The sequence below is a fragment of the Leptosomus discolor genome, chromosome 8, assembly GCF_034619465.1.
Source record: "Leptosomus discolor isolate bLepDis1 chromosome 8, bLepDis1.hap2, whole genome shotgun sequence".
Lineage (NCBI taxonomy): Eukaryota > Metazoa > Chordata > Aves > Leptosomiformes > Leptosomidae > Leptosomus > Leptosomus discolor.
In genome coordinates this window covers 56,473,735-56,496,869 of record NC_141398.1, presented here as the reverse complement: position 1 = coordinate 56,496,869, position 23,135 = coordinate 56,473,735, and the positions used below count along the sequence as shown (strand labels likewise).

At 42.8% G+C, this 23,135-nt stretch overlaps 1 protein-coding gene across 2 annotated transcripts in view; it reads right to left on the bottom strand.

The window, feature by feature from the left end:
• Positions 1 to 18,899, bottom strand: part of GAN (gigaxonin) — a 29,047-nt gene extending 10,148 nt beyond the window's left edge. Inside the window, exons 1-6 of one of the 2 annotated variants that reach the window (XM_086469407.1) lie at positions 18,733 to 18,899; positions 4,546 to 4,696; positions 3,321 to 3,671; positions 2,622 to 2,839; positions 1,578 to 1,699; positions 980 to 1,092 (exon numbers count right to left, since the gene is read on the bottom strand). In XM_086469407.1, the coding sequence (XP_086325533.1) occupies positions 980 to 1,092; positions 1,578 to 1,699; positions 2,622 to 2,839; positions 3,321 to 3,671; positions 4,546 to 4,696; positions 18,733 to 18,899 (1,122 nt within the window). The remainder of the gene's footprint in view (positions 1 to 979; positions 1,093 to 1,577; positions 1,700 to 2,621; positions 2,840 to 3,320; positions 3,672 to 4,545; positions 4,697 to 18,732) is intronic. The other variant, XM_086469408.1, reaches the window with a different exon arrangement.
• Between the last annotated feature and the right edge of the window lie 4,236 nt (positions 18,900 to 23,135).

Here is a 23,135-nt window from a genome sequence, read left to right as displayed (position 1 = left end):
GGATGGAACGTAAATATGAAGAAGAAAGCATTAACTCAAACCAAACCTAAATATGTCTGTGCAAGCCAAGCTGTGTATGTTGGCAAGTCGTTTGTCCTTCTTTTCTGCACAGCCTGATCCCTTTGTCCATTTAAGAGTTCTCTTGTTTTAGAAGGTCAGTATATGCAAAACATTTAAGCTTACTATATGACCGATACATTAAGAAATCCCTGAAATTTTGTAGTTCATCTTTACAGATAGCTCTTCACTACTTGTTTAGTTTTTCCAGATCTGGCAGTCAGTATGAGACCACAAGTATAACAACAGACTATAAACAGGAGTCAGTCTGTAGCATTGTCCTGGTTTCAGCTGGAATAAAGTTAATTTTCTTCCCAGTAGCCGGTACAGTGCTGTGTTTTGGATTTAGGATGAGAATGATGTTAGTAACACACTGATACTTCAGTTGTTGCTAAGTGATGTTTACACTAAGTCAAGGACTTTTCAGCTTCTCATACTGCCCTGCCAGCGGAGGCTGGGAGTGCACAAGGAGCTGGGAGGGGACACAGCAGGGACAGCTGACCCAAAGGGGTATTCCATACCATATGATGTCATGCCCAGTAGATAAACTGGTGCCATCGGCCAGGGGGACACTGCAGCTCGGGGACTGGCTGGGCATCAGTCAGCGGGCGGTGAGCAACTGTATTGTGCATCACTTGTTTTGTATATTCTATTATTATTATTCCCTTCCTTTTCTGTCCTATTCAACTGTCTTTATCTCACTTTCTTTTTTCCGATTCTCTCCCCACTGCAGGGGGGAGCGGGGGGAGTGAGCGAGCACCTATGAGGGGCTTAATTGCTGGCTGGGGTTAAACCACCACAAACTTGACTATGAATGTGTAAGATGCAAGTGACTGGAGATCATGAACAAAATTTTGCAGAAGCAAAGGAACATTTTGCCACAGCGAAAACTGAAATCCCAACAGTTAGATAGTGATCTTGCCTCATTCATTGGTGGTAAGGAACTCCATGAATTGGTATCTGGATCATATTTCTCCCCAGAGCTTAGTGTTCCCTTGTTTTCGTCCTGACCACCAAGCACAAATAAAAATCCTTCTGTAAAACAAAACATAACATGATCTTAAAAAACAGGACTCACACCCGTACACTGAGTAAGACAATGTGACTGGCGAGCTGTATCCTGGAATTCGCCAAGAGATTCACATCAGTCACAGGTCAAACTCTGGACTGGAGAAGGTAAAGCACATACTTAGATCTGGACTCAAGTCTACCCCTGCAGATACTATTCAACATATTCAGTGATGCAGCAACTAGAATTTACTTAAAACATGAAATACTCCTGGAGAGACAGATGTAGCAGATTCCCACAAAATGTTGCAGGAATAGTGATTTTAAGACACTCATATGACAGGGATTTTTCACAGAATCAAGTAATGTTTTGGGCAGACAAAGGGGAAGCATGAAATAACCCCAGTGCAGTCAATCTTATAGAAACAATATTATTATAAGCTGTAGCTCAGATTTTGAGGCACTGGTAAGTTTTTGTATATTGACTTTACAAATACAAAGTTCCCCTTTACCTGCTGACAATACTCCATGATTGATCCTTGGAATACTCATAGGAGCAAGTTCAATCCAGAGCTGTCTATTGGGATCATAAAGAGGACACATACACCGCATCACTGAGGTTGGTTTCCGTGATCTGAACACAGGGTGGGGAGGGAACAAACAAAAACAGAAAGACAAGACAGAGTTTTACGAGTTCACTGTTAACAACTTGTGTCCAAAGCTTGCTTGTCTGTCTTTTAATATATATCCATAAAGCATGGCATTTCCCTGGTAAGAGGAAGATCCCCAAACCAAGAGTGTGTAACTGAGTTTCATACAAACCAGAGACATCAAAAGCAGATGCACCTCATTCGTACTGTACCTGCCTGTAACATTTTTTTATGCAGGAACTTTGAATAAACTAGTAAGAATTGATAGGGAGATTAGTGACATTGAGTAAAGGGATCCACAAACGGGCGTGCAAAATATTATCCAAGTATTTTATTACACTTCTACAAAGAGCTAAGTGCTAAACTTACTTAAATAGAATAAAAGCCCCTCTTCTGCAGGGGGTACTCAAGAAAAGAAAGGGATTATCGTCTGGAACAGGAATTTTCATCTGGTTTCTCAGATGTACCAATACTGACTTTTTTTTTTTGGAACCACAGCTATCATAAACAAAACAGTTTAAGTACGTGTTTATTATTTTTAAGATTTATTATAGATACTTTTCAGCTCATGAGAAAAGTGTTTCTCCAACATTCTGTGCTTATTTTGAGAAAAGTCTATTCAGTTTAAAAAAAACCAAAAAAACCCCAGCCACACTTACTGAACAAACAACAGGTCTACTACATGTTGAATGTCAGAAAATTCTCACAAAATAACTATTCGTTGCTGAATCATTCACAAAGGTGTTTCAGGGTGTCTGACCAACTTAAAACCAAACTCAAATGGCAGAGTAATAAGCCCATTAGGTGCATGTATTCTCTCCACACTGGGTTTTCAGACGTGCCATGGATGCCAGACACTTGTATTTCTACCAGCTGTGACGACCTGTGATGCCACTTCATACTTACACTCGTTCTTCTCCACCAACAGTCACTATACACTCCGAGTAACCCCGGGGCTTGAAGGAGGCCAGCATCGCCTCTCCCTGCTGGGGCGGCGTGAGGGGAATATTGTTGCATTCTTTGACGATCTCCCGTACCAGTGGTTCGCTCATCATCTGCTCACGTAAGTATGCTGCATCTAAGCCCGAAACCCACACTGCTGACATGACATCCTTCATGTGAACCTACAGAAAGAGGTAAATGCCAGAAAATCCCCTGAACTCTCCAGAACAGCATTAAGGCACTCGTACCCACAGATGCTTCTACATAGATCAAAAACTTAGAAGAGTACTTTTGATATTTGTAAGTAATAACAAAATCTACAACACAATGTTATTAAGAAAATGCATTAAGTCTTCCAAGTTTCACCATAAGAGTGCTGCTTGCTTTCTCTCTACAACAAGATTACATCCTCAAATGCCAAAAAGGTCCTTTTTTTTAATATCTATTAAATAATAAAGACAGCAGACAATGTATCATCAACACAGCCTTCACCCTTTTACTGCAATCCCACTGTCTGCATTTCACCCAAAATTCAACTAATTCTCTAAGTGCAAGATTAGTCCTGAAAGAAATGTATCTATTTTAACGTATCTACTCCCGCTGATTCGAATAAGCCCACCGATTTGGGCCATGTTCAAAACATAAACATTTGGATGTCCTGACCTTTCTTGATTCTGAATCATGAGAAATCCACCTAATCACCGCTTCAAAGACGTATCTTTCATTTCCAACGTTGAGCTTTTCCATCGACAGCACTTCTTTCAGTTTTTGAGGAGTCAGTTCCAAGAATTCCTCTGTGCTGCTGACATCTCGAAAGTGAGTTTCCAGATACTCTGAGGCAAGGTAGTGAACATGATGCAAACAATAGTGCAGTGCAAAGTCCCGAATACCAATACAGTTCTCAGCAGCTATGCAACCTTCTAAAAACTCACAGCAGAGAGTTTTTAAGTCTGTAAGCAGCAGGAGATCAGCTGCCTGTACCACATCTTGGATAGTTTCTTCATTTAGCCTGATCTGCAAGAATTAATTTAGAAGTTATAGCTACTATCACTCATTTGTTTCATGACATGTCCACATTCATCACACTCATTCACAGTGGCTGAAAAATGGGAGTATTCATGACACTGTAACAATTACAAGAAATTGATATGACTACTACACGTTTATAAACTAACCCAGGGATGGAAAGGCATTTGCTTGACAGAAGGTGTCAAGCAGATTTTTGCACCTGAAGTAACAATAAAATTGCTCATCTAATCTGGGAGCCTATAATTAATTTTGCTGCAATAAACAAATAAACATTTAAAATGCATGTCCAGAAGAGAATTTCAAGCCACATGTGCCTGTTCTTTTTCTGCTGAAAAGTTAAACTCGTTCAGCAATCTCAGTCTGGTTCCGAATAAACCAGACACACCAACTTTAACTCCTGCTAAGGGTACTGGCACAAAGATCTGTAGGGGCGTGCTGTCAGCAACAAGAGGCCGGAGAGGTGGGCATAAGGGTCAGAGAGGGAGGGTGCCTGAGGTACTGTAATGTTCAGCGATGGGGTCTCAATCCCTAGCGCTACCAAACCATCTCTCTTTTACAGCCATTGAAGATCACGTATTTTAAAGCAGGTTACTGAAGGCAGCCACAAATTTTAATACAGACATTCGACACTAACTCTTTCAGAGTCCTTGCCCTCTGCATGAAAAGAGCAGAGACAGCTCCTGCAGAGCCTACTGCCTCTACGGCACATGCACAGCCCCAGCGTGACACATCGCTTTGCAGATATTATACCACAAAGCTTCAGACCTCGATAGGTTTATCTTTCAGGACAGCAGTGTTAAAACCCAGGTTGTTTTGCCAAATAGTTCAATTTCCATCTAGTTTTTTTTAAATACCATACCTGCCCACTGAAGATGTAATCTAGTATCTCTTTCATGATATCAACAGATATCCCTTCAAGTTCAATCTTGTATGTTGAGCCATCATCCTTTGGAGGATTATAATTCAATTTTGTTCTAAGATGAGAAAACAAAAAAGAAAAAGCTGACAACCTGGGCATTGATTGCTCTCAATTTTCTGAAGAAACAAATGCTAGCTATGGATCACTTGAGTTACAACAGAGATGTCAAAACCTAACAATATGATGTGAAAACTGGCTCTCTGATGAGCATGAAAAGGATGTATGCACGGTCTCTAATACAGATCATCACATTTCCAAATACGTTAGCCTTGCAAACTACCCACGGCATCAAAGAGCCAAGTTTTTTCCCACCTCATTCATCACAAGCATTCCAAAACTTCACTCAGAACTTCAAACAGAACAGCAGCACTGCTGACAGATGAAACACAAGAATTTGCCTTTATAAAGGTGGGAAAAAACCCAAAACAAAACAAAAAACACTTTACCAAGAAAAAAAAACAATTACAGTGAGCAGATGTGACCAGAATATACACTGGCAGCACAAATATTTGGATTGCATTACCATTTTGTGTAGTTTATGATGTTATCAGCCTAGTGCTATGCCTGGCTGTAACCGAACCATGCGCTCAGAGTTGTAGGAAACAGCCCATGTGCTGCTCAGCCGAGCTTTAAATACTCATCTACACCACCAGACACTTCACTTAGGAGCAATTTCTTTAAAAATACCAGGAATAGTTTGATGTACCTTCAAACAGAACGGAGGGGGGCTGGGGGAAAAGATGATGAAATAATGGTAGTAACACGGCAGGCAGCTTTGCTTTCCATCATGCATCAGTGCAAACACTTTTTCCAGGAAAGACAACTTTAAGTGTTCAAAAGGCAGCAGTGTCCACCAGGCCAATGAAAACAGCCACAAGAGTTAATAAAAGATCATTTTGAACATCTTTTTTCCACACTTTAGGCAATGGAGAAGACATTATATAAAGACCAAAAAACTTGTTTCACTACCTCTGTGTATATACAGGTAGCTACATCTGTATCACAGCACATGAAAATAAAAGCCTTAAAAACGTTTTTATATTCATTTGAATATATTCTTAGACAGAATTAGTTTCCTAATGTGAAAAGCTGTGGCTTTGCTAAGCTGAAAGTGTCCGGTTTGTTGTAGTCTTCCACTCTCTACACTCGCACTAAGTAAGCACATAAACAGGACTTAACTAAGGGCAGATTCTGCTTCACTTACTCATATCAGAATAAATTAGTTTCTCGCAAAGTAAGATATGACTCGCATCAAATAAAAACCTAGGCTATAAGGAGCTATTTTTAAGTGTGAATAAGGATGGTAATTTTAGCCCTGAAGTTAATCATATTTGTGGTCTTGTTTTCACATTGCTTTTCTACGCTGCTAGAGACCCACGGTAAGCGAGCAGAACGCCCTAGGAGATAACAGTACTCTGTTGCATACATACGACTGCACAAGGTCTGAAGCTAAGCTGCTTCACTCTGTTTGTACAGCACCTAGCACAAGTTGCAATACAAATAACAACAGCAACAATATAATATGGATTAGGAAACTCTTTGTTTCCTAACACTTAGAAGGAGATTAGAAAAATTAAGCCTGTTCTCTAAACAGGCTATGTGACTTCCAATGAAGTGCATGCTGCAACGGCAGACATTGACTTGCAACTTGTCAGCCGAAACCTTCTAAACCGAATACACCTCTCAAGCAATACCACACAACACATATCTCAACTGGTGCCATCCTTGCCCATGTGGAATGGGCATTTTTCACGCCTGTAAGCTCCAAACGAATGAAAGAGCATATACACACTGAGCAACACGCATCTTTACCTCTAACACAGTGCCAAGGCTTCTTGACACACATTTTCAAACATAGCCAAATCACCTCAATTTTACGACTATGCTCAAGTTTTGGGTTTTCTGGTTTGTAATGAAAGCTGCATCTGGTTTCCTGGAATGAAACTGTGTTTTCTTTTAATTTCACATAAAATGTATCAAGCTTTGTAGCATCTGGCTTCCTTCACCAAAGAGAGATGGTCAGATGTATCTGGATCTTGTACATATCAGGTACCCACGACTAGCTGGTACGGTCAAATACACAGTGCCTGGGTAATCCAACACATTGTGGGCCTTTGCTAGGCAGATGCAAGGCACATAATAAACATGGTGCACGCCAGCACTAATGGGGAGATTAGGGAAAGGACTAGTGCTATTTATCACCAACTTTCATCTTAGCATCACCTGTACACACCCAAACTAAATCACCCCATTGCATGGACTTTACACTGACGCCTCCTGGTAACAGGAAAGTGTTGTTCAGAGTTTTGGGGTTTTATCAGGCTAGATGTTCTAATTACTGTGTGCTTTTTCAGGCATCAACAGTTGTTAACCTGAAAAGAAACAAACCAGCCACTGATGCAAGCCCGAAACACAAACTCAAAGCAGAAAAATGACCTTGAGAACAAATTGATTTGAAAGTTACAGATACTCGTATGTAGGCAAACATTCCTTTATGCAAATACATCCCAGTTCAGACTAAGCTTTGTTCCTATCATCTGTCTTGAGAAGCAGTAGTAAATCATCTGTCACACAAATATAATTTCTTAGTTAATAAACCACTAGGTTATTTATTTTGGTACAAAGATTTCCGAGCTGTGACACGAGAACCATTCCCGAACGGCAGCTGGAAGTACTCCTTGTCGCTCACGTCAAGGACTGCAGGGCAGCTACTGGCTGATGGGAAGAGGGGAGGAAATAAATGATGCAAGGACATGTTATGATCAGGTTTGGGGCTGGAAAAGTTTAAGATAGAAAACTGGGAGTCTAATGTGGAAAGAAAGCTGAAGGAGGAGAAAAAAGCAGGAGGTATGTAAGTGGAAGGCAAGGAGCCGTGCCTCCTCTTGCATCACCCAGCATCAGCTGTTACCTGCACCCACACCTCGCTCGCAAACTGAGCTCCAGGCATCCTTGTCATAACACACGCAACGGACAGACAAGAAAGTTTCAAAACACGTTTGTTCCCAGTTCAGAAAGACAGGGTGGACAGCACGAAACATTTAAGCCTGGTCTTCTATCAAATTCCACTTTCGGAAAAAAGTTTCCAGCTATGCTGAAGCAGAGGTTTTCCCATCTGTCAGTAACCCAGGAAGGAGGATGCTTGCTTTCCACCACACTCTTCCCTGTGGTGACTTATTCAGCCTATGATTTCTGTGGCCGAAAGCTGGAATCCAAGGTGCAGAGATGCGCCCCCCTGCAGCACGGCTGCTTCTAACATCCTTCACGCGTGCGAGTGCTTCCTACTCTGGACAACATTTCTAATTACTTTAAAAGCACTCTAAGCTGCCAAACCGCAGCAGAAAAGGCTGCCTCAGTCTTCCTTAATTCAGATGACAGACCAGAACATCAAGATTTAGAAGAAAAATAAAACCCCCACAGCCAACCAGAAAACCCATTAGCTGGGAGCAGAGCACAGCTGAGATGCACACAGAGCTGGGGGAAACAAAACAAAGCAACTTCTTCGTCCTGTTTTCTTAAGTAATTTAATTTTGAGCAGCTTGACTCCATACATGTTTTAAAACAATGCTTTCCATTTTTTAATTAAGAAGATCATCATTGTAAGTTGAAATTGCTTCCAGTAACATAAACAGTGTTCTATAAACGCATAATATCCGCCCCAACCTCTTGTACGTGGTCAGGAAAACTGCTTGGCACACACTACACCTTGAGCGAGCAGCATAAGAACAACTGGCTTTATGCTGTGTTTTGATGTTGTGTGTCTGTGTGACAAATTTAGAATCTGCTCTTCTACATCACTTAAGGAATACAATCCTAATGAGTCATCTCAAATGACACTACATAAGGCAGAATGAGGAAAAAACCTTCAATACCTCTTCTGTATATGTAAGCAACAAATAAGCAAGGTAAATCGTTAAAATGAAAACAAAGCTTAATTAAGAACAAGTGTTGATGTCGCTAGGAGTCACAAGTCTCATCTAATGGCATAAAACAAATTCAAAGAATTAAAAACAAAAACCAAACCAACAGATAAATTTAAGACTGTCCACAGTTCTTGTTAAAATTAAGATCGATCTTCGAACTTACCTCTCATTTGAAAAGAGCAAAACACACAGTCACACTTCCAACCTTACAGCCAAGTCCCCTGTGGGACAGTTAAAGATGCACGAGAAGCACATTGAGAAAGGATCTGTGTGTCTGAAGACTTGTTTTTCCTACCTCTTACAGCTGACAGTTTACAGGAGAGGGAATAATAATTTTAAAAAACCCAACCAAAACAAAACAACAAACGAAATGAAAATCAAAGCAAAGGATCCAGCCACCACCAATAACACTTGCTTTCCTGAGTCAGACATGATTCTGTGGGAACATTTTTAGCTTTAAAACCTCTGCCTTGTTTGTAAACTATCATGAAAAGATAACTGAGTCGCTATTGTAGAAATGCATAAGTTGTAAAGAGAACACCAGTACAACTCCTGGAATGCTTTACTCCTTAGAGAGCTGGTACATTGGTACCCAAACAGGTAAAGAACACATCTGTCTGCAAAGCCTCTGCCTTCGTAAATGAGAATGCTCTAGACCACATTCACCTCAAGCAGGTTTATGACATTTACAGTGAACCACAATCGAAAAATCTGGGAAACAAGACACAGGCGCTTTGTTTTTGGTGCTTTGCGACACAAAACTTTTACCTGACGTCATCGCACTGCAAACAACGCAGCTCGCTGACCTACTTATGCAGCTGTAGCAGGGTGTTGGGAACCAAACTGCAGGAGACAGATCTTTTCAAAAGGGGCTGTCTTCCCAGATTAATGGTTTTGCTCCAGATTAACGATTTTGCTCCAGATTAACCATAAGGGCTAGTCTACACAAGCTTTGCCAATATTGCCACACTAGTAAACCTCAGTATTAGAGTAGCAAAGCCATCCTTCCAAATCAAGGAGTAATAAAACAGGGTTTTGAGGATACAACCTTTACCTGCACCGCTGTTCTGGCCTTCCCGAGAGGGCACCAGCATTTTAAACTGAGTTTACACCTCAAAGAAACGTTTCCAGCAAAGACATGCACCAAACCTAAAACACACTCGAAAGGATCACTCGGTCCCAAAAATGACGAGTACTTTGAGGTTTTGCATCAGGAAGGAGTAAACTTAAAAATTCTGCTTTTGAGGCAAACATAAGGTCAATTTAGTCTCCTCCTGATCTGGGCTTCCTTTTGTAGGTTTGATTCTTTCAAGTACAAGATTTCCATGTTAAATCTAATTAAGTCCTACTTAGGATTGACCATTTTAATGGTGAAGCTTTTTCATGTGTCTGCCTTTATCCCCGCAACATTTTCTTCCCATGACAGCTGGTCTTTCTGCGTGCAAAAAAAAACCTTAATAATCACATTATTAAACAGGTCAGACACAAAAACATGATGCAGCAGTTCACTCCACCCACTGCCATCCTCCAAAAAGATATTTTACAACCAAATCAGGTTTTCTTTGAGGTCGCACCCTGGCCTTTAGCACCACACATAAAAGACAGTCTTCACCACACCCTGCAAAGGGTGCCAGCTCTCAGAGGATTTTGGCTATGCTTCTTGTATGTCTCTCTTCTTAAGATTATCTGTAACTGCAACTTCAGGTCTCAAGGCAAAGTAGTCCACCTAACAGCTCAGCACAAAAACCTGCAGAAGTTGCTTTGCTTTGTTCAAGAAAAGCAACAACTGGGAATGACTTAAACTTTCCAACAGATGAAAACATTAAATCAGGCAAAAACATAAGGGTCCCCCCGTCCTGTCCACCCCAAGAAAGAGAACAAAGCAATTCCTTTGGCAGCACAGGGGACACATAACAGGGCTCATGGGCTTTGCTCAATGAAGAGCTTGTTTACCCTGAAAACCTGAAGTTACTGACTACACTGAGCTCATCCAGAGCCAGACTGTAATCTAAATTGGAAATCTACCCTCAACCAGCAAGTCTTGCCCAAACATGCGAGTTAGCCGTAAGTAGACAGAACACACACTTGACAAACACAGTCCCCAAGAATGGTCCCTTGGAGCTTCTCAGCAGCAGTAAGTACCTGCCATTTCATTTTACTTTGGTGGGTTTTTCTGGGTTTTTTTTTAGCCAACTTGGAAACCAACCAACCAACCAACTGTAGCAGCTAGGCTGACAAACTAGGGAAACCCAAGCAAGGCAGATGAGCTGGCTGCCGGGCACCGACGGTTCGTGCCACGCACCTCGTACGCAGCACGAAGCATAGCTCAGCCCATCTGCCCGCGCAGCCGGACAGACCCGGTTCAGCAGTCAGCTGTTCAGCTCCTCTCACATGAAGCACAGATCTGTTCTGTATCTTCCTGTATTCAAAATATGTGTTCTTGGATTTAGAAAGGTGGTTTGGGTTTTTTTTTTTCTTTCTTTATTTTTAAAAGGTGGGAAAAAAATATCCAATCCCTGTTCCCCTATGAGCAGCAGGCTCATCAAAACATCTCCTTAAGTAACTAAATCTGTATCATATTTATGCCATTTTTGTGCTATACAACACTCAAGTTCACTCACTAAACAGACAATTCATGAGATTTCCAGTCCACATCAGTTGAAAATTTCACTTTCTACTGAACAGCAAGTGTTACACCGATTCAGTAGCCGTTTGGAACCAGGACTTCCTTGGAAAAGCAAAGGAACACATTTCTGGAATACCGTTCTAAGCCAAGACCAGAACAGTACCTTACTTGAAAATGTGTCTTCTTTCAAATTAACTCCACATTTAATCTTGTTAAAAATGCTTTTTTAGAAGGAACCAGTGACCATACTCATGCTTTAAACTTACTATTAAATATATTTAAGAAATGCAGTGCTGTGTAGCGTGTGTCTAATAACACAAACATTCCTGTGACTTACTGAAATCATTATTTGGAAAACACCAATGAACCTGCTGAGAAAACCTGGTTTAATCAAATTTTTATATGTCATTTATCTTTATAGCACATGTGAGAAATGAGCATTGAAGTCAGAGAAAGATTTTCATAATCGCTGTTAAGTATGAAGGCGAAGGGACAACATTGTAAGCACAGGAGTGGTATCATGGGACAGCTGGAAGATGCGGCAAGCACTGTTTCTCTGGGAATCCAACTGAGGGAGGCACCAGAACTCCGGACGTGCCAGGAGCTGGAAAATGGGAGATCTGCAAGACTATCACAGCAAATGATGACACAGCCAAGAGGAAAAAGGAACCAGGACCATGGATTTCACCAGCACAATAAGGGAGAGCCAAGAGTCTGCAATTCAGAGTACTAACTGTGTCCATAAACAATAACAAGAGCTGTACCAGGCAGCTCAAAGTCGTTCAGGAGATGTAAACCAACACGCCTGAGGACATAAACCAGCCACTAACTGTACAGTATTAAGAACATATTTCCTTGATAGGTAACAAGCAATTTCAGAGCTGTTCATAACTGATTTTTTTGTTGCTGTTTTCTTAGAAATATGAAGCAGTGGCACAGATACCATATGGCAGACAAACACACAGCTGAAGACTCCCCTACGTATACGTAACGCTACACGGGTACTCGGTACCAGGACAGAAAGGAAAGCTTGGTACAATATATGAAATAAGAGGTGTGAAGAGAGTGAAGAAACTAATTCTTTAAAAAGATTAGCTACTTTTCATATTTGTCAGATCACACGAGGAATAAGTTCCTTTTGTAACTGCAACTGAGACCAATGCAAACAAAACAGGTTCAAAGGAAAAAAAAAAAAACAGGAAAAAAACCATCCAGACTCATCAACTCCAGATCTTTCTCCAGATACATGAGCACCTTTAGAGCAGTCCTGTTCCAGCCACAAAATACATTTTAAAGCATGCAAGAAAAATTATTAATAAAAAGGTTCTTTTATAATAAAAGTTTTGCCCAACAAGGCAATTAATGCAGGTGTAAAGGCAACCTACAGAGTATAAATTACCCAGACAGCCCAAGCAGCTCCATCCTGCCACACCTCCTTCCACCCCAACTCGCCTCTTGCGTCAGGCACGCAGATGAACCGCGCGTGTTCAGATACAAAGAAAGGACAAGACATTTCATCTGAGCTCTCCTGCGTAAACAAGGTGCTTCGATTTCCAACTCTACCTTTGCCTGACATGTAGGAGCAGCCCAACTGTATTTTCTTACTATTTTGAGCTGGGTAAGAGCCTCATTGCTTCCTCCCTTCAGGCCATCTTTAGGGGCTTGTTGGAGCAGGAACACACTTGATGATTCGCCATTCAAGCCTGGTAAAGTGATTCTTAAATCCCTTCTTAAACCATACGCTTTTAACGTACCTTTATCACTGTTGCCCCTCACCTACTAATGCAAACATAACAACGCATTTAGACACTTGTGAGCTATGCCAGGTAGAGAGCTCCTAGTCAAGGCAACTATTTTGATTTATTGCTTCTCAAAGTTACAGAGACCTTACAACTCAGTTATCACTTAAAACATCACAGGTGACATTTTAGTTTCATTTTTTTAAAAAAACAAACAAACAAACAACACAAAACTATACCTTATTTTAAAAAGAGGTTTAAAAGTCTGGAAGCAAATTCTGGCCTGATTTGTTCCTGACTTTCTACTGCCAGGGCAGCCTGTAATGTTCCCAGGAGACTGCCAGAACAAACTTCTCATAAGAAACTTCGAAGACAATACAGCTTCAGAGCCCTCCTTGATAGAGCACTCACCTCAACGCTGCCCTGCATGCCCAGTGAAGGGAAACAAGCCCCAGCACAAGCACAGCACAAGCACAGCACGATTTGGCTAAACCAGAACTCGAGAGCACAGGGTCCTGACAACCAAATACCTCCCAGCCTCAGCAGTGGTTTGTATTCGTGACTTCAGCGCTAGTCCCAAAGAGAAAAAAAGTTTTAAAAGGCTACAAAAGGTCTCTATAAACGTCAATAAAAACCAACCAGGTACCAGGAAACAAGCAGCAGAAGCTACCAGCATGCATTGGCTTCCACCTTGCCTTGTTCTACAATATTTACTGTCTAACAAGTGTAACAAAAACTGTCAAGTCGCACCTTTTCAGTGCGCTGCAGAATGGACCTCCTGTGCCACGTTCCACACCAGCACTTCGAGATGCTCACAGACACACTCACACAAGGAGGACAGCTCAGCAGAGCGCCTTCTCACGGCTTCACGACAACTCAAAACGCTCCAAGTGCCAGCATGCAGAGGAAAGGACGGGAGCTCAGTGATGGGGGACACGTCCCACCACATCTCTGCGGAAGTCTGTTTCGGCACTGGCAGAGAGGATACGGTTTTGTGGCTGTGCAAGGGTCTTGCACGGCCTGCGACGTTCTAGGGATGTCAGAAGGTTGAACAGCACAAGTGAGAAGATACAAACACTGCCGGATTATTTCTGGTCAAAATCCATTTACAAGAAGTACAGGTATTTACAAGTAAGTGGAAAATAACATGAACTTAATTTTACACTTTTATTGTTGTTTAGCTATATTAAGCTGAGCTGGAAAAAGATGAAAATATGGTTACTGGTCCATTCCTAAGTTCAAAGAGCCTTCGGGAGCAGCACCGAATACATACACCCATCTGTAATCTGCTCACGCAGATGTGTGAAAACCAAAGACAAAACTTGCTGAGGTAACAAAAACATCTTAAGTTAATTTCTAATACAGCAGCACAATCACTGCATAACAACATTAAGTTCGTCTAAGAATCTGAGCTTAAATATCCTCTTTGTTAAGGTAGTTCCCTGCGATACAGGCAAGCAGACAGTAATTTAGCAAAATATTAAGAGTTGCAAGTTGCAGCTGGCCAGGAACGACTCATGCCAGACAGTGACAGATCTGTTCGGATGAGAACATCTGCTGCTGCTGCTGCTGCTGCTGAGGATACCAGGAATACTTGGCCCAAATCTATCCTACAAAAGGTTTGCAGACATATGCTACAACTTATGACGAACTTACTAGTGCAAATGTGGTTTATTCTGGTAAAAGCACTCTTATGCCACCATAACTTATACCTGGCTCATAAACCAGATCAATTAACCCAGGGCAACAGAATTGTATCTACATTAGGGCAACTACCAGGACAAAAAGTGCTAAAAAAAGTGCAGGCTTCTGGCCGATTCGTTACAGAAGAGAAAATCAAGAGCTAACCTGGCTCAAATTTAACTTCTCTGGGATGCACAGCACCATAACTTCAAGCCAAACCATGCTTTGTCCTATGGCAGTTTCTTGCTGAGGAATCCTCCTTTTCTCAGGCTCAGGAGCATACCACAAGATGTTAGAGATATGCAGGAAGACTTCTGTGTTTTGTAAATGACAGGATTTGCTCCAGGGGAAGAGGGATTAGATAAACTCGTACATACAAGGCAATTCTGTAAGAAATCACACAACCACCCCAGACCTCACTGCCCTCAGAGAGAGTTGCTTACAAGCAACTAGGCATTAAGCAGTTGAGGCAAGACCTCAAGAATCCAACGACCACAAAACCAGAAAGTCTTACTGGTCCCACAGACTGAAAATTTATTCACGAAAGAGGCATTTCTGTACTTGCAGAAGCTAGCCTATGGACAAGAAAGGCAGATGGGACCCGTGACACCAGTAACACTTCTGCATGTTCCTGTGTCCCCTTCATGTCTTTCGACCTCTTCCTGCTGAAGCTGCCATTTTTGAGCTGCATGGATAATCCAGTTGCCAAATAACTAGAGAGAAGCCACACCACTATAATTTACAAGTGTCCCACTCATAACCAGTCAGCCAAACAGCTTCCATGCAAAACTAAAAAACAGGTACCGCTCCTCTCTCTGTGGCTGCACAAATCCTTCAGCACACACAGACTCTGCTCACACCCAACCACCCCCTCAGAAAGTCCATGCCTACTTATTTTCCTACTCACACCCTAAACTAAGCATTCATGCAAACCCTACACTGCTTCTGAACTCACCCACCAACTTGCCCACAGCCACAATACATAATGACACAGCCGGATACAGAAAACACCACGCCAACTCATACCTCCATGGCTTCACTGCCAAGTATAAGTTTCACACATCTACTCATTTTTCTTCCAAGTTTTACTTCTGAAATTAGTTCACGGATTTTTCTGTGCTTTATATTGGAATTTTTCAAATGAGAGCAACCCAAATCAATTGGCATTTGGAGACTGTAACACCCTCTGGTACCAGAGCATGCTTTGGAATCACCTACATAAAATTCTTGAGTCTCCTGCAGTAACTCTTTCTAGAGAAACCTAAACCGATCGTTTGATTTGAAAACCCAACACTCAAAATAAACGGGACCTGCATAGACTATGTACAGCCTGGAGATCAATTGTATTTCCAAAAAGAGTCACTGAAACATTACTTTTGGCAGGAAATGTAACGCTCCAACATTGGCAACCTACCTGACCAACTCTACCCAATGTGAAGATCAGCTGGACTAAGAGATCCTGGAGCGATAAAAAGAAGAGAGATAGGCAGCAGGTAAAAATTAGGCTCTGCAAAGGTAGGTAACACAAATCACAGAATCACAGAATGTTAGAGGTTGGAAGGGACCTCAAAAGACCATCTAGTCCAATGCCCCTGCCAGAGCAGGGCCACCTGCAGTAAGTCACACAGGAACGTGTCCAGGTAGGTTTTGAACGTCTCCAGGGAAGGAGACTCCACAACCTCTCTGGGCAGCCTGCTCCAGTGCTCTGCCACCCTCACAGAGAAAAAGTTTTTCCTCATGTTAATGTGGAACCTCCTGTGCTTCAGCTTGCACCCGCTGCCCCTTGTCCTGTCATTGGCCATCACCGAGAAGAGCCTGGCTTAATGTGCCATATAAGAACTAGGTACGTGTATTTTTGGTTCTTTAAGTCTTGTAACCCTGAGGAGAAAAGATGAGTAAGCTTAAAAAAAAAAAATCAACTGAACTTAATCATATTTATATATTAATGCATGTAACCTACTTTCACACATAGTTAATGAGTTCCTTCATGGGATTTGAACCTGAACAATTTTGAGTTTAAAAACCCCACAACTCTAATGACTACAAGTTGTGTTGCTAATGTAGTTATGTCTGGCACTCTTGCTCCTCACGCACTCATGTTTCCCCAGTACATTCTTCAGAGGTGACCAAAATGCAATACTTAAAGACGAAATTCTGCAAAAAGGTACTTCTCCATAGAATAATTTCCAATATCCTTTAATTAAGCAGTCTGTTTCACAGTAAAAAAATTGCACACTTCCTGTAAACTCATCTTGCTGTTACAGTAGAACAGCAGTTTTTCCAAGAATGTGACCTCTTTCCACCTACAGCAACCCTGACTTTCAGATATGGCATATGGTCATCTAAATTATGATGACCAACAACCTAAAAAGCATTCAGGCATTTTGAAGGCTATTGGGTCAATGGCTCATTTCAATTTCGCGTCTTTGATTTGTCTTTCACCAGTGTCTTCCACAACTGCTTCTCAAGAAAAGCAGTGAAGAAAATTACTAGTAGTACATGGGCTCTGTGGCGTCTTTTTTTGCAAATTCTTGCTGATCTTCCTTCTCTGTGATTTTTATTTCATTTTGTATCTCAGCTCTGCTAGCTCAACTGCTGCAGAGAGCTGTTTAAGTCTGTCCACGACCAACTCCCATTTAAAAGTTAATCACCAACTTCATATTCTATTTATTTTAGTTTATTTTTGTACTTAAGAATGTCAAAATTGTACTACAATGGTCACCTCAAATACCATACTGCCTAAAAGCAGACAATAACATGACACTGAAGCGGGCTGCATTTTTTTTGGAGAGCAGCATACAAATTGCACAAACATGCAGATTTTACGACAGCTTCACAGGAAGCTACAACTGGAAGGAATGCCCAAGCGTTACAAAAAGCTTCAAATTTATGATAATCCTGAGTTTAAGCGATACTGAAAGGTCTGCTCCTACTTTACTGACTAAGGCAAAATCAATGTCTTTATTACCTACAGATGACAGGACTTAAAAATAAAAACCCTTCAGAACTAACTGCTTGAACGTTTTGTTTACCCTCTCCAACACGCAGGCATGTACTACACAAGTGTTATGGCGGGTATATACTTTTTACTTGACGTCAGTGGACTCACCACCACTGAGCGCGATGGAGAGGTTCAACCTGCTGTCAACGGCTGCAGCAGGACCTTCCGTGAAATGGGTTTCACTGAAACCACAGGCCAGGATAAACTGTTTGCCAGGCCACCTCCGAAACCATGACTGTGCTAATACAGCTTGTCCTCCCCAGCGCTCACTGTCAAACTGCACAGGCTGCTGACACCCCTGCCGAGCGCAGCCGCTCTCCCGCCATGGCCGGGCTTCCACAACTCTGGCAGCTCCTGAGTTACCTTCTTAGACGTTGTACGGGCACAAGGGAACGAGAGACGGGGAGACAAAACGAGTATTTTTTTTTAATTTAGAAGCTGATGTACTTCAGAAGCCATAACCATCACCCGGAGCCCTGTCTTGCTAAAAGACATTAAGGAAAACAAAAAAAAAAAACAAACCACCTCTGAAGTGCTGACTCGGTGCAGCCGACGGACACGAAGCCCAGCAGCGGGTACCCTGACCGCAGCGGGTCCGCGGGCACTGCCGCCGCCTGCCCTTGGCCGCACACCTCCCCTGCCACCGTTAAAAGTTTATTTTTTCTGGGTCGCTTGTTTACGCCAAGTTATTTTTGGGGTGTCCCCCCCGCAGTAGGTTAAACGGTCTCTAAAACCTGAAAAAGGCAGCAGCTTCATGCAGAGCACACAGCCGCTCTTCCAGAGGGACTCGGGACCGCGGCACCGGCCCGAGGGCGGGCGGAAGGGCGGGAAGGAGCCGGCCGAGCCGCCGCTTTCCCCGGGGCGCTCAGGCAAACTCCGGGGCCGGCCGGGCCCCCCCGGGGAAGGGAGGGCAGGCCCGCTCCGCCCCAACCTGCCGCCGCCGGCAGACGCCCCCTCCGCCGGCCGCCCCTGCCTGCTCCGTCCTTTCGGGCGGCCAAGCCCGGTCCTTACATAACCGCACCGGCCCGCAGCGGCCGCCCCCCGCGGAGCGCGGCCTCCCGCCGAGTCGCCGCCCGGGGTGGGGAGAGCTGCGGGCCCGGGCCCGGCCCCGTCGGCCTCCCCGGCAGTCTGCGGGCCGCGCCGCCGCCCCGGCCGTACCTGATGTAGGGGCTGGCGGCCGCCAAGATGTTCTTCTGCACTGGGATCTCCTCCCCTTCCAGCACCAGGTGCGCGTCGCAGAAGCGGCTCTCCTCGCGGAAGGAGCTGAGGGCCCGCAGCAGCCGCGCCGGGTGCTGGGGGTCCGACACGGCGCTCGGCCCCGACATGCTGCCGAGCAGAGCCGAGCCGAGCCGCGCCGGGCCGGCCGCCTCAATCACTGCCCTCACACCATGGCTGCCAGCCCGCCGCTGACATCATCTCCCTGCGCCGCCCCGCCCGGCCGCCGGCCTCCCCCTGCGGGGCGGGAGCGGGGGCGGCCCCGGCCCCGGCCCCGGCTACCCCCGGGCGGCCCGGCCCGGCCCGACCCGACCCGGCCCTGCTGCCGGCGCCCGGCGGGGCAGGACGGGGGCGGTGGGGCGGGGCGGGTGTCCGCTGTGGCTGCAGGTCGGGGTCCCCGAGGTCGGCATCGCCTACAAATTATTTTTTCCTCCCCTCTTGGCTTTAAAATGTGACTAAAACCAGTCTTTTATTTATTTTTTTTTTTCCCCTTACATGAGCTGGAGGTGAAAATGAGAAAATGTCCGAGAATGAGAATTAAATGCAGCGAGACTCGTTTGGATAGTGCCGCTTTCTGCAGCTGCCAGCTGGAAATACACCCTTTTTGAGCAAAAAGATTTTCTTCAGGACTGTTCACAAGGTTTTAGGCCATATATTTAACGTGCTGAACTGCACGTTAAGAGATATCTTGATTCCAGCTGCTGCTTTCTTTAACAACATCCAGTATTTAGTGAAGCTCTATTTGCACCGAGTGGAAGTGTTTCAAAAACTGTGATCTCCTTCACCGCCGGTGCTGCCAGGAGGGGGCAAACACGGCAGCTCACCGTGGACCCCTGCTCTGACAGCCAGAAGGAGCCTTGGATTTCTTAGGTCGTGAAACACCCAAACAGACATCATGTTTTCTGCTTCTCCGTGGGGAGAATAACATTTTCAGAGGGCCTGATGCTGTAAAACTCTGGTGTTTTTATTATTCACATTTCTTTAAATTGGTAATGTCAAGCATGGTATTTAAAACCATGTGTCTTTGCGATGTGGACAACTTAAAGTGTTATTTTATAATTCATCCTAGTCCAGTTTGATGGTATCTCCAAACCATTTTGTGACTAGAGGAAAATAGAGCAAAGGTATCTGGAAACGTCCCCATAGGAAAGAGAAATGAATGACTTTACAAAGGCAACGGTTGTCCTTTCCAAGCTGGAAACAGTGCTGTTTTGTTCTCCAGATGGAGATTTTGGCTGGGACATCTGCACATGTAGACCCCAGTGGTCAAAACGCGTGAACAGCCCCATTTAAGACAATGTTTACAGTTCAGCCCTTGCTTAAGTGCTTTCTGACCGGAGGGGGTCACCGAGAGGAGTACCTGCTCTGGGTTTGTTGTGCAGTTTTGAACAAGAGTATTAGAGGAAGCAGGGGATGTGTTTCACATCCTGGTGTGGTGGAAGGCCTAAAAACCTACTAATCTGCATGAAACACCAGCAACCTTGCATCACTTACTGTTATAACATACCAATTTAAAAATATTAGAAGGCCACTTCTTCTGGCTTGGGTATAATTATCCAGGATGCCAAGTGTAGAATGAGGAAGGACACAACAGATCCAGGGGACACATCCCCGGCTGTCTTTGAGGGTAACGAAAGCAGAGAGCACTCTGCATCCTGACTGTGAACGAAAGATGTATTTTGCTTGTTATTAATGCTTTGGTAATTGCACACCCAAGGGAACAGTGGTTTAAATTATTGCGAAAGCTGTCATTGAGCGGCCTGGTTATTTAAAACCACTGGTTTGTTTCTATGCCTCCTGCGTAGATTGTTATGTAGGAAAACATAGTTGTATTTCTGGTTTTTAACTCATCCTAGTAAACAGTGTTTCTGCTTCCTCCTGCTGCATATGTAGGCCAATAGGACAAGGTGTAACAGATAATATCCACTTCCAGAGGACAAATTAATTATTATGCTTTGTTATTTGTTCCATTTAATGAAACCCATTGATAAAAATCCCCACTCCAAACCACTCTACCAACTAGAGGGACATTTGTAACATCTTTGAAGTAATTATATGTACGCATACCCATGGCCTGATTCTCTTGCTCAACTATGGTTTTTCCCTTTAATGGAGCTATCTATCCTTACTATTTTTATTTGGAGTCACCAAATCTAGATTCTTTTTTACGCCATTACAATAACTCCACTAGTTTTACTGGGCTAATTTAGGACTCCAATTGGTGCAAAAGAAGAATCAGACCTTTCTGTCCCTCAAGATATCATTCACAGTGAAGGATATCAGAGAAGCAAACCAAATGACAGACTCATTACCATATGCCATGTTACCACAACAAAAAGCCCGCAAGCCTTGCAGCCACTTGGCAAAGCATATATACATGCCCCCTTGCGATCGTCCGCCTAGAAATGATACAGTGTATGACCTTATTCAGGGTAAAAGTTTCATCAGATTACTATTGCAACTGCTAGAAAAGCCATGTGGCTTTATCTATATTGTCTCTGCCACGAGAGGACACTGGGATTGGCAAATCCAGATTTACTGTTTTTCTCTTCAGTTTGACTACAAACTTGATGCTCGTCAAATCCTGTGTAATACTGACCAAGGCAATATGGCACACTTTGTTTAAAAACTGTACCCAAGACAAGTTCTTGTCATTTGTTTTCTGCAGTATACACGAACATAAATAACAGATTTGCTTTCTTGGACTGCAGATAACAAACCTGATTTGTTTTTATGGTGAATATTCTCCTATCATGTCATCTCTGCCAGTAAGAATTAGCTCCTCAGAAGTCAAGTAACTGCTGTATCCAAACTCATGAGCATCTGAAAACATAACACTAGGAATTCTACAGAAGAAATTCTAGAGACAAACTCTTAAAAGAAGAGCTATAATAATGGTTAGACTTTTTTATTCATTACCACTTTATAATTCCAGAAATATTTGTGCAGACTTGTTAAATCCAAACTTTTTAAGATTAAAAGAAACAATTAAAAGAAACCCGCAGCTGGTGTCCTTTGCAAACATCAGAAGTCAGCCTTCCATTCTAGAACTGGTTCCATATGACCTACAAAAATGGAATTTGATTTTTTCTTTAGAAGATAAAATTCTCTTAAATAGTAGTGGTAATATGGCTTGAAAACACTAAAGATGACTACTTCTGCAGACACACCTTACTGAAGTGTTTATTTCCATTTTATGGAATATATAAACATTTGAATGCCCAAACCCGCATACTTTAACTGTAGGTCTGACCACAGATTTACATTAAAAATAGCCTGTATATTCTTTATACTTACAAACTGCAAAGGCTTAAGCAGAGAAAGGGAGGTACAGTTGTTACACAGCAAACAAGAACTGTGGATGGTGTTGGATCAATTCCTGCTCTGCCATAAACACCTTACGTAATCACGAACAAGTCACCAAAGCCCTGATTCTCAGGCGATAGTAAATGACAATTATTTCGTTCTGTTTCCTACCTGTAAAACACAGCGAGCAGCAGAGACACTGTGAGAGTGCGTATATGAAAGAGTGAGATACCTGAGTAGTGTGGTGATAGGTACCGACCAGATGAACACCTAAAATGAGTGGATGTGCACCTAGTTTTCTTCATCAGTAAAGATGCCTCCAACAGTAAAGGCAGCTACAAGAAGGAAATACAATTCAAAGACAAAAAGCTCTCATTTAAAGAAAAAATCAATGCCCCCAATCAGAAAATACACTCAGGGGATGAGGAAATGCCATTCCTATAATGAAAAACCAGTCATAGGATACTTGGCATTTGAACTCTAGGTTGAAACATGCTTTTGAATTGTGACTATGAATGAGAGCTGTGTACTTGTATTGGGGAGCATCTGTACAGGCCATGATAAACCCATGTCAGAACACGGATGCTCCTAAGCAGACAATAAAGCAAATGCTTACTTACAGCAACAATAGCTTGTAGTTTCAGCTACTGTGAGCTCAGATGAGGTCTAAAATAGGTCTTTCACTCTTTTACCCAAACAGTTTGTTGAATGTGTGTATCTGAGTTCTGCTAGAAATATACTGCTCTCATTCACGTACATACTGTTGTTCACAGAGACTAGCAGCAATATTAATAGATACTACATTTCTGTTTATCTTTTATACAATGTAATCAACTAATTACATGAAATGTCATGTCAGATATTCTCCTAAAGGAAAACTGATTTAAATACAAAGTGTTTAAGACTGAAAAGCACTAAAGTATAACTGAATGCTACATAAAGCCATATATTCTATTTCAAGTTACTTGTTTTTCTCAACATAAAAGGGAAAAATACACCATGAAATTAGCAGCAAAGCAGGGGGTTTTAGGTTCTAAATT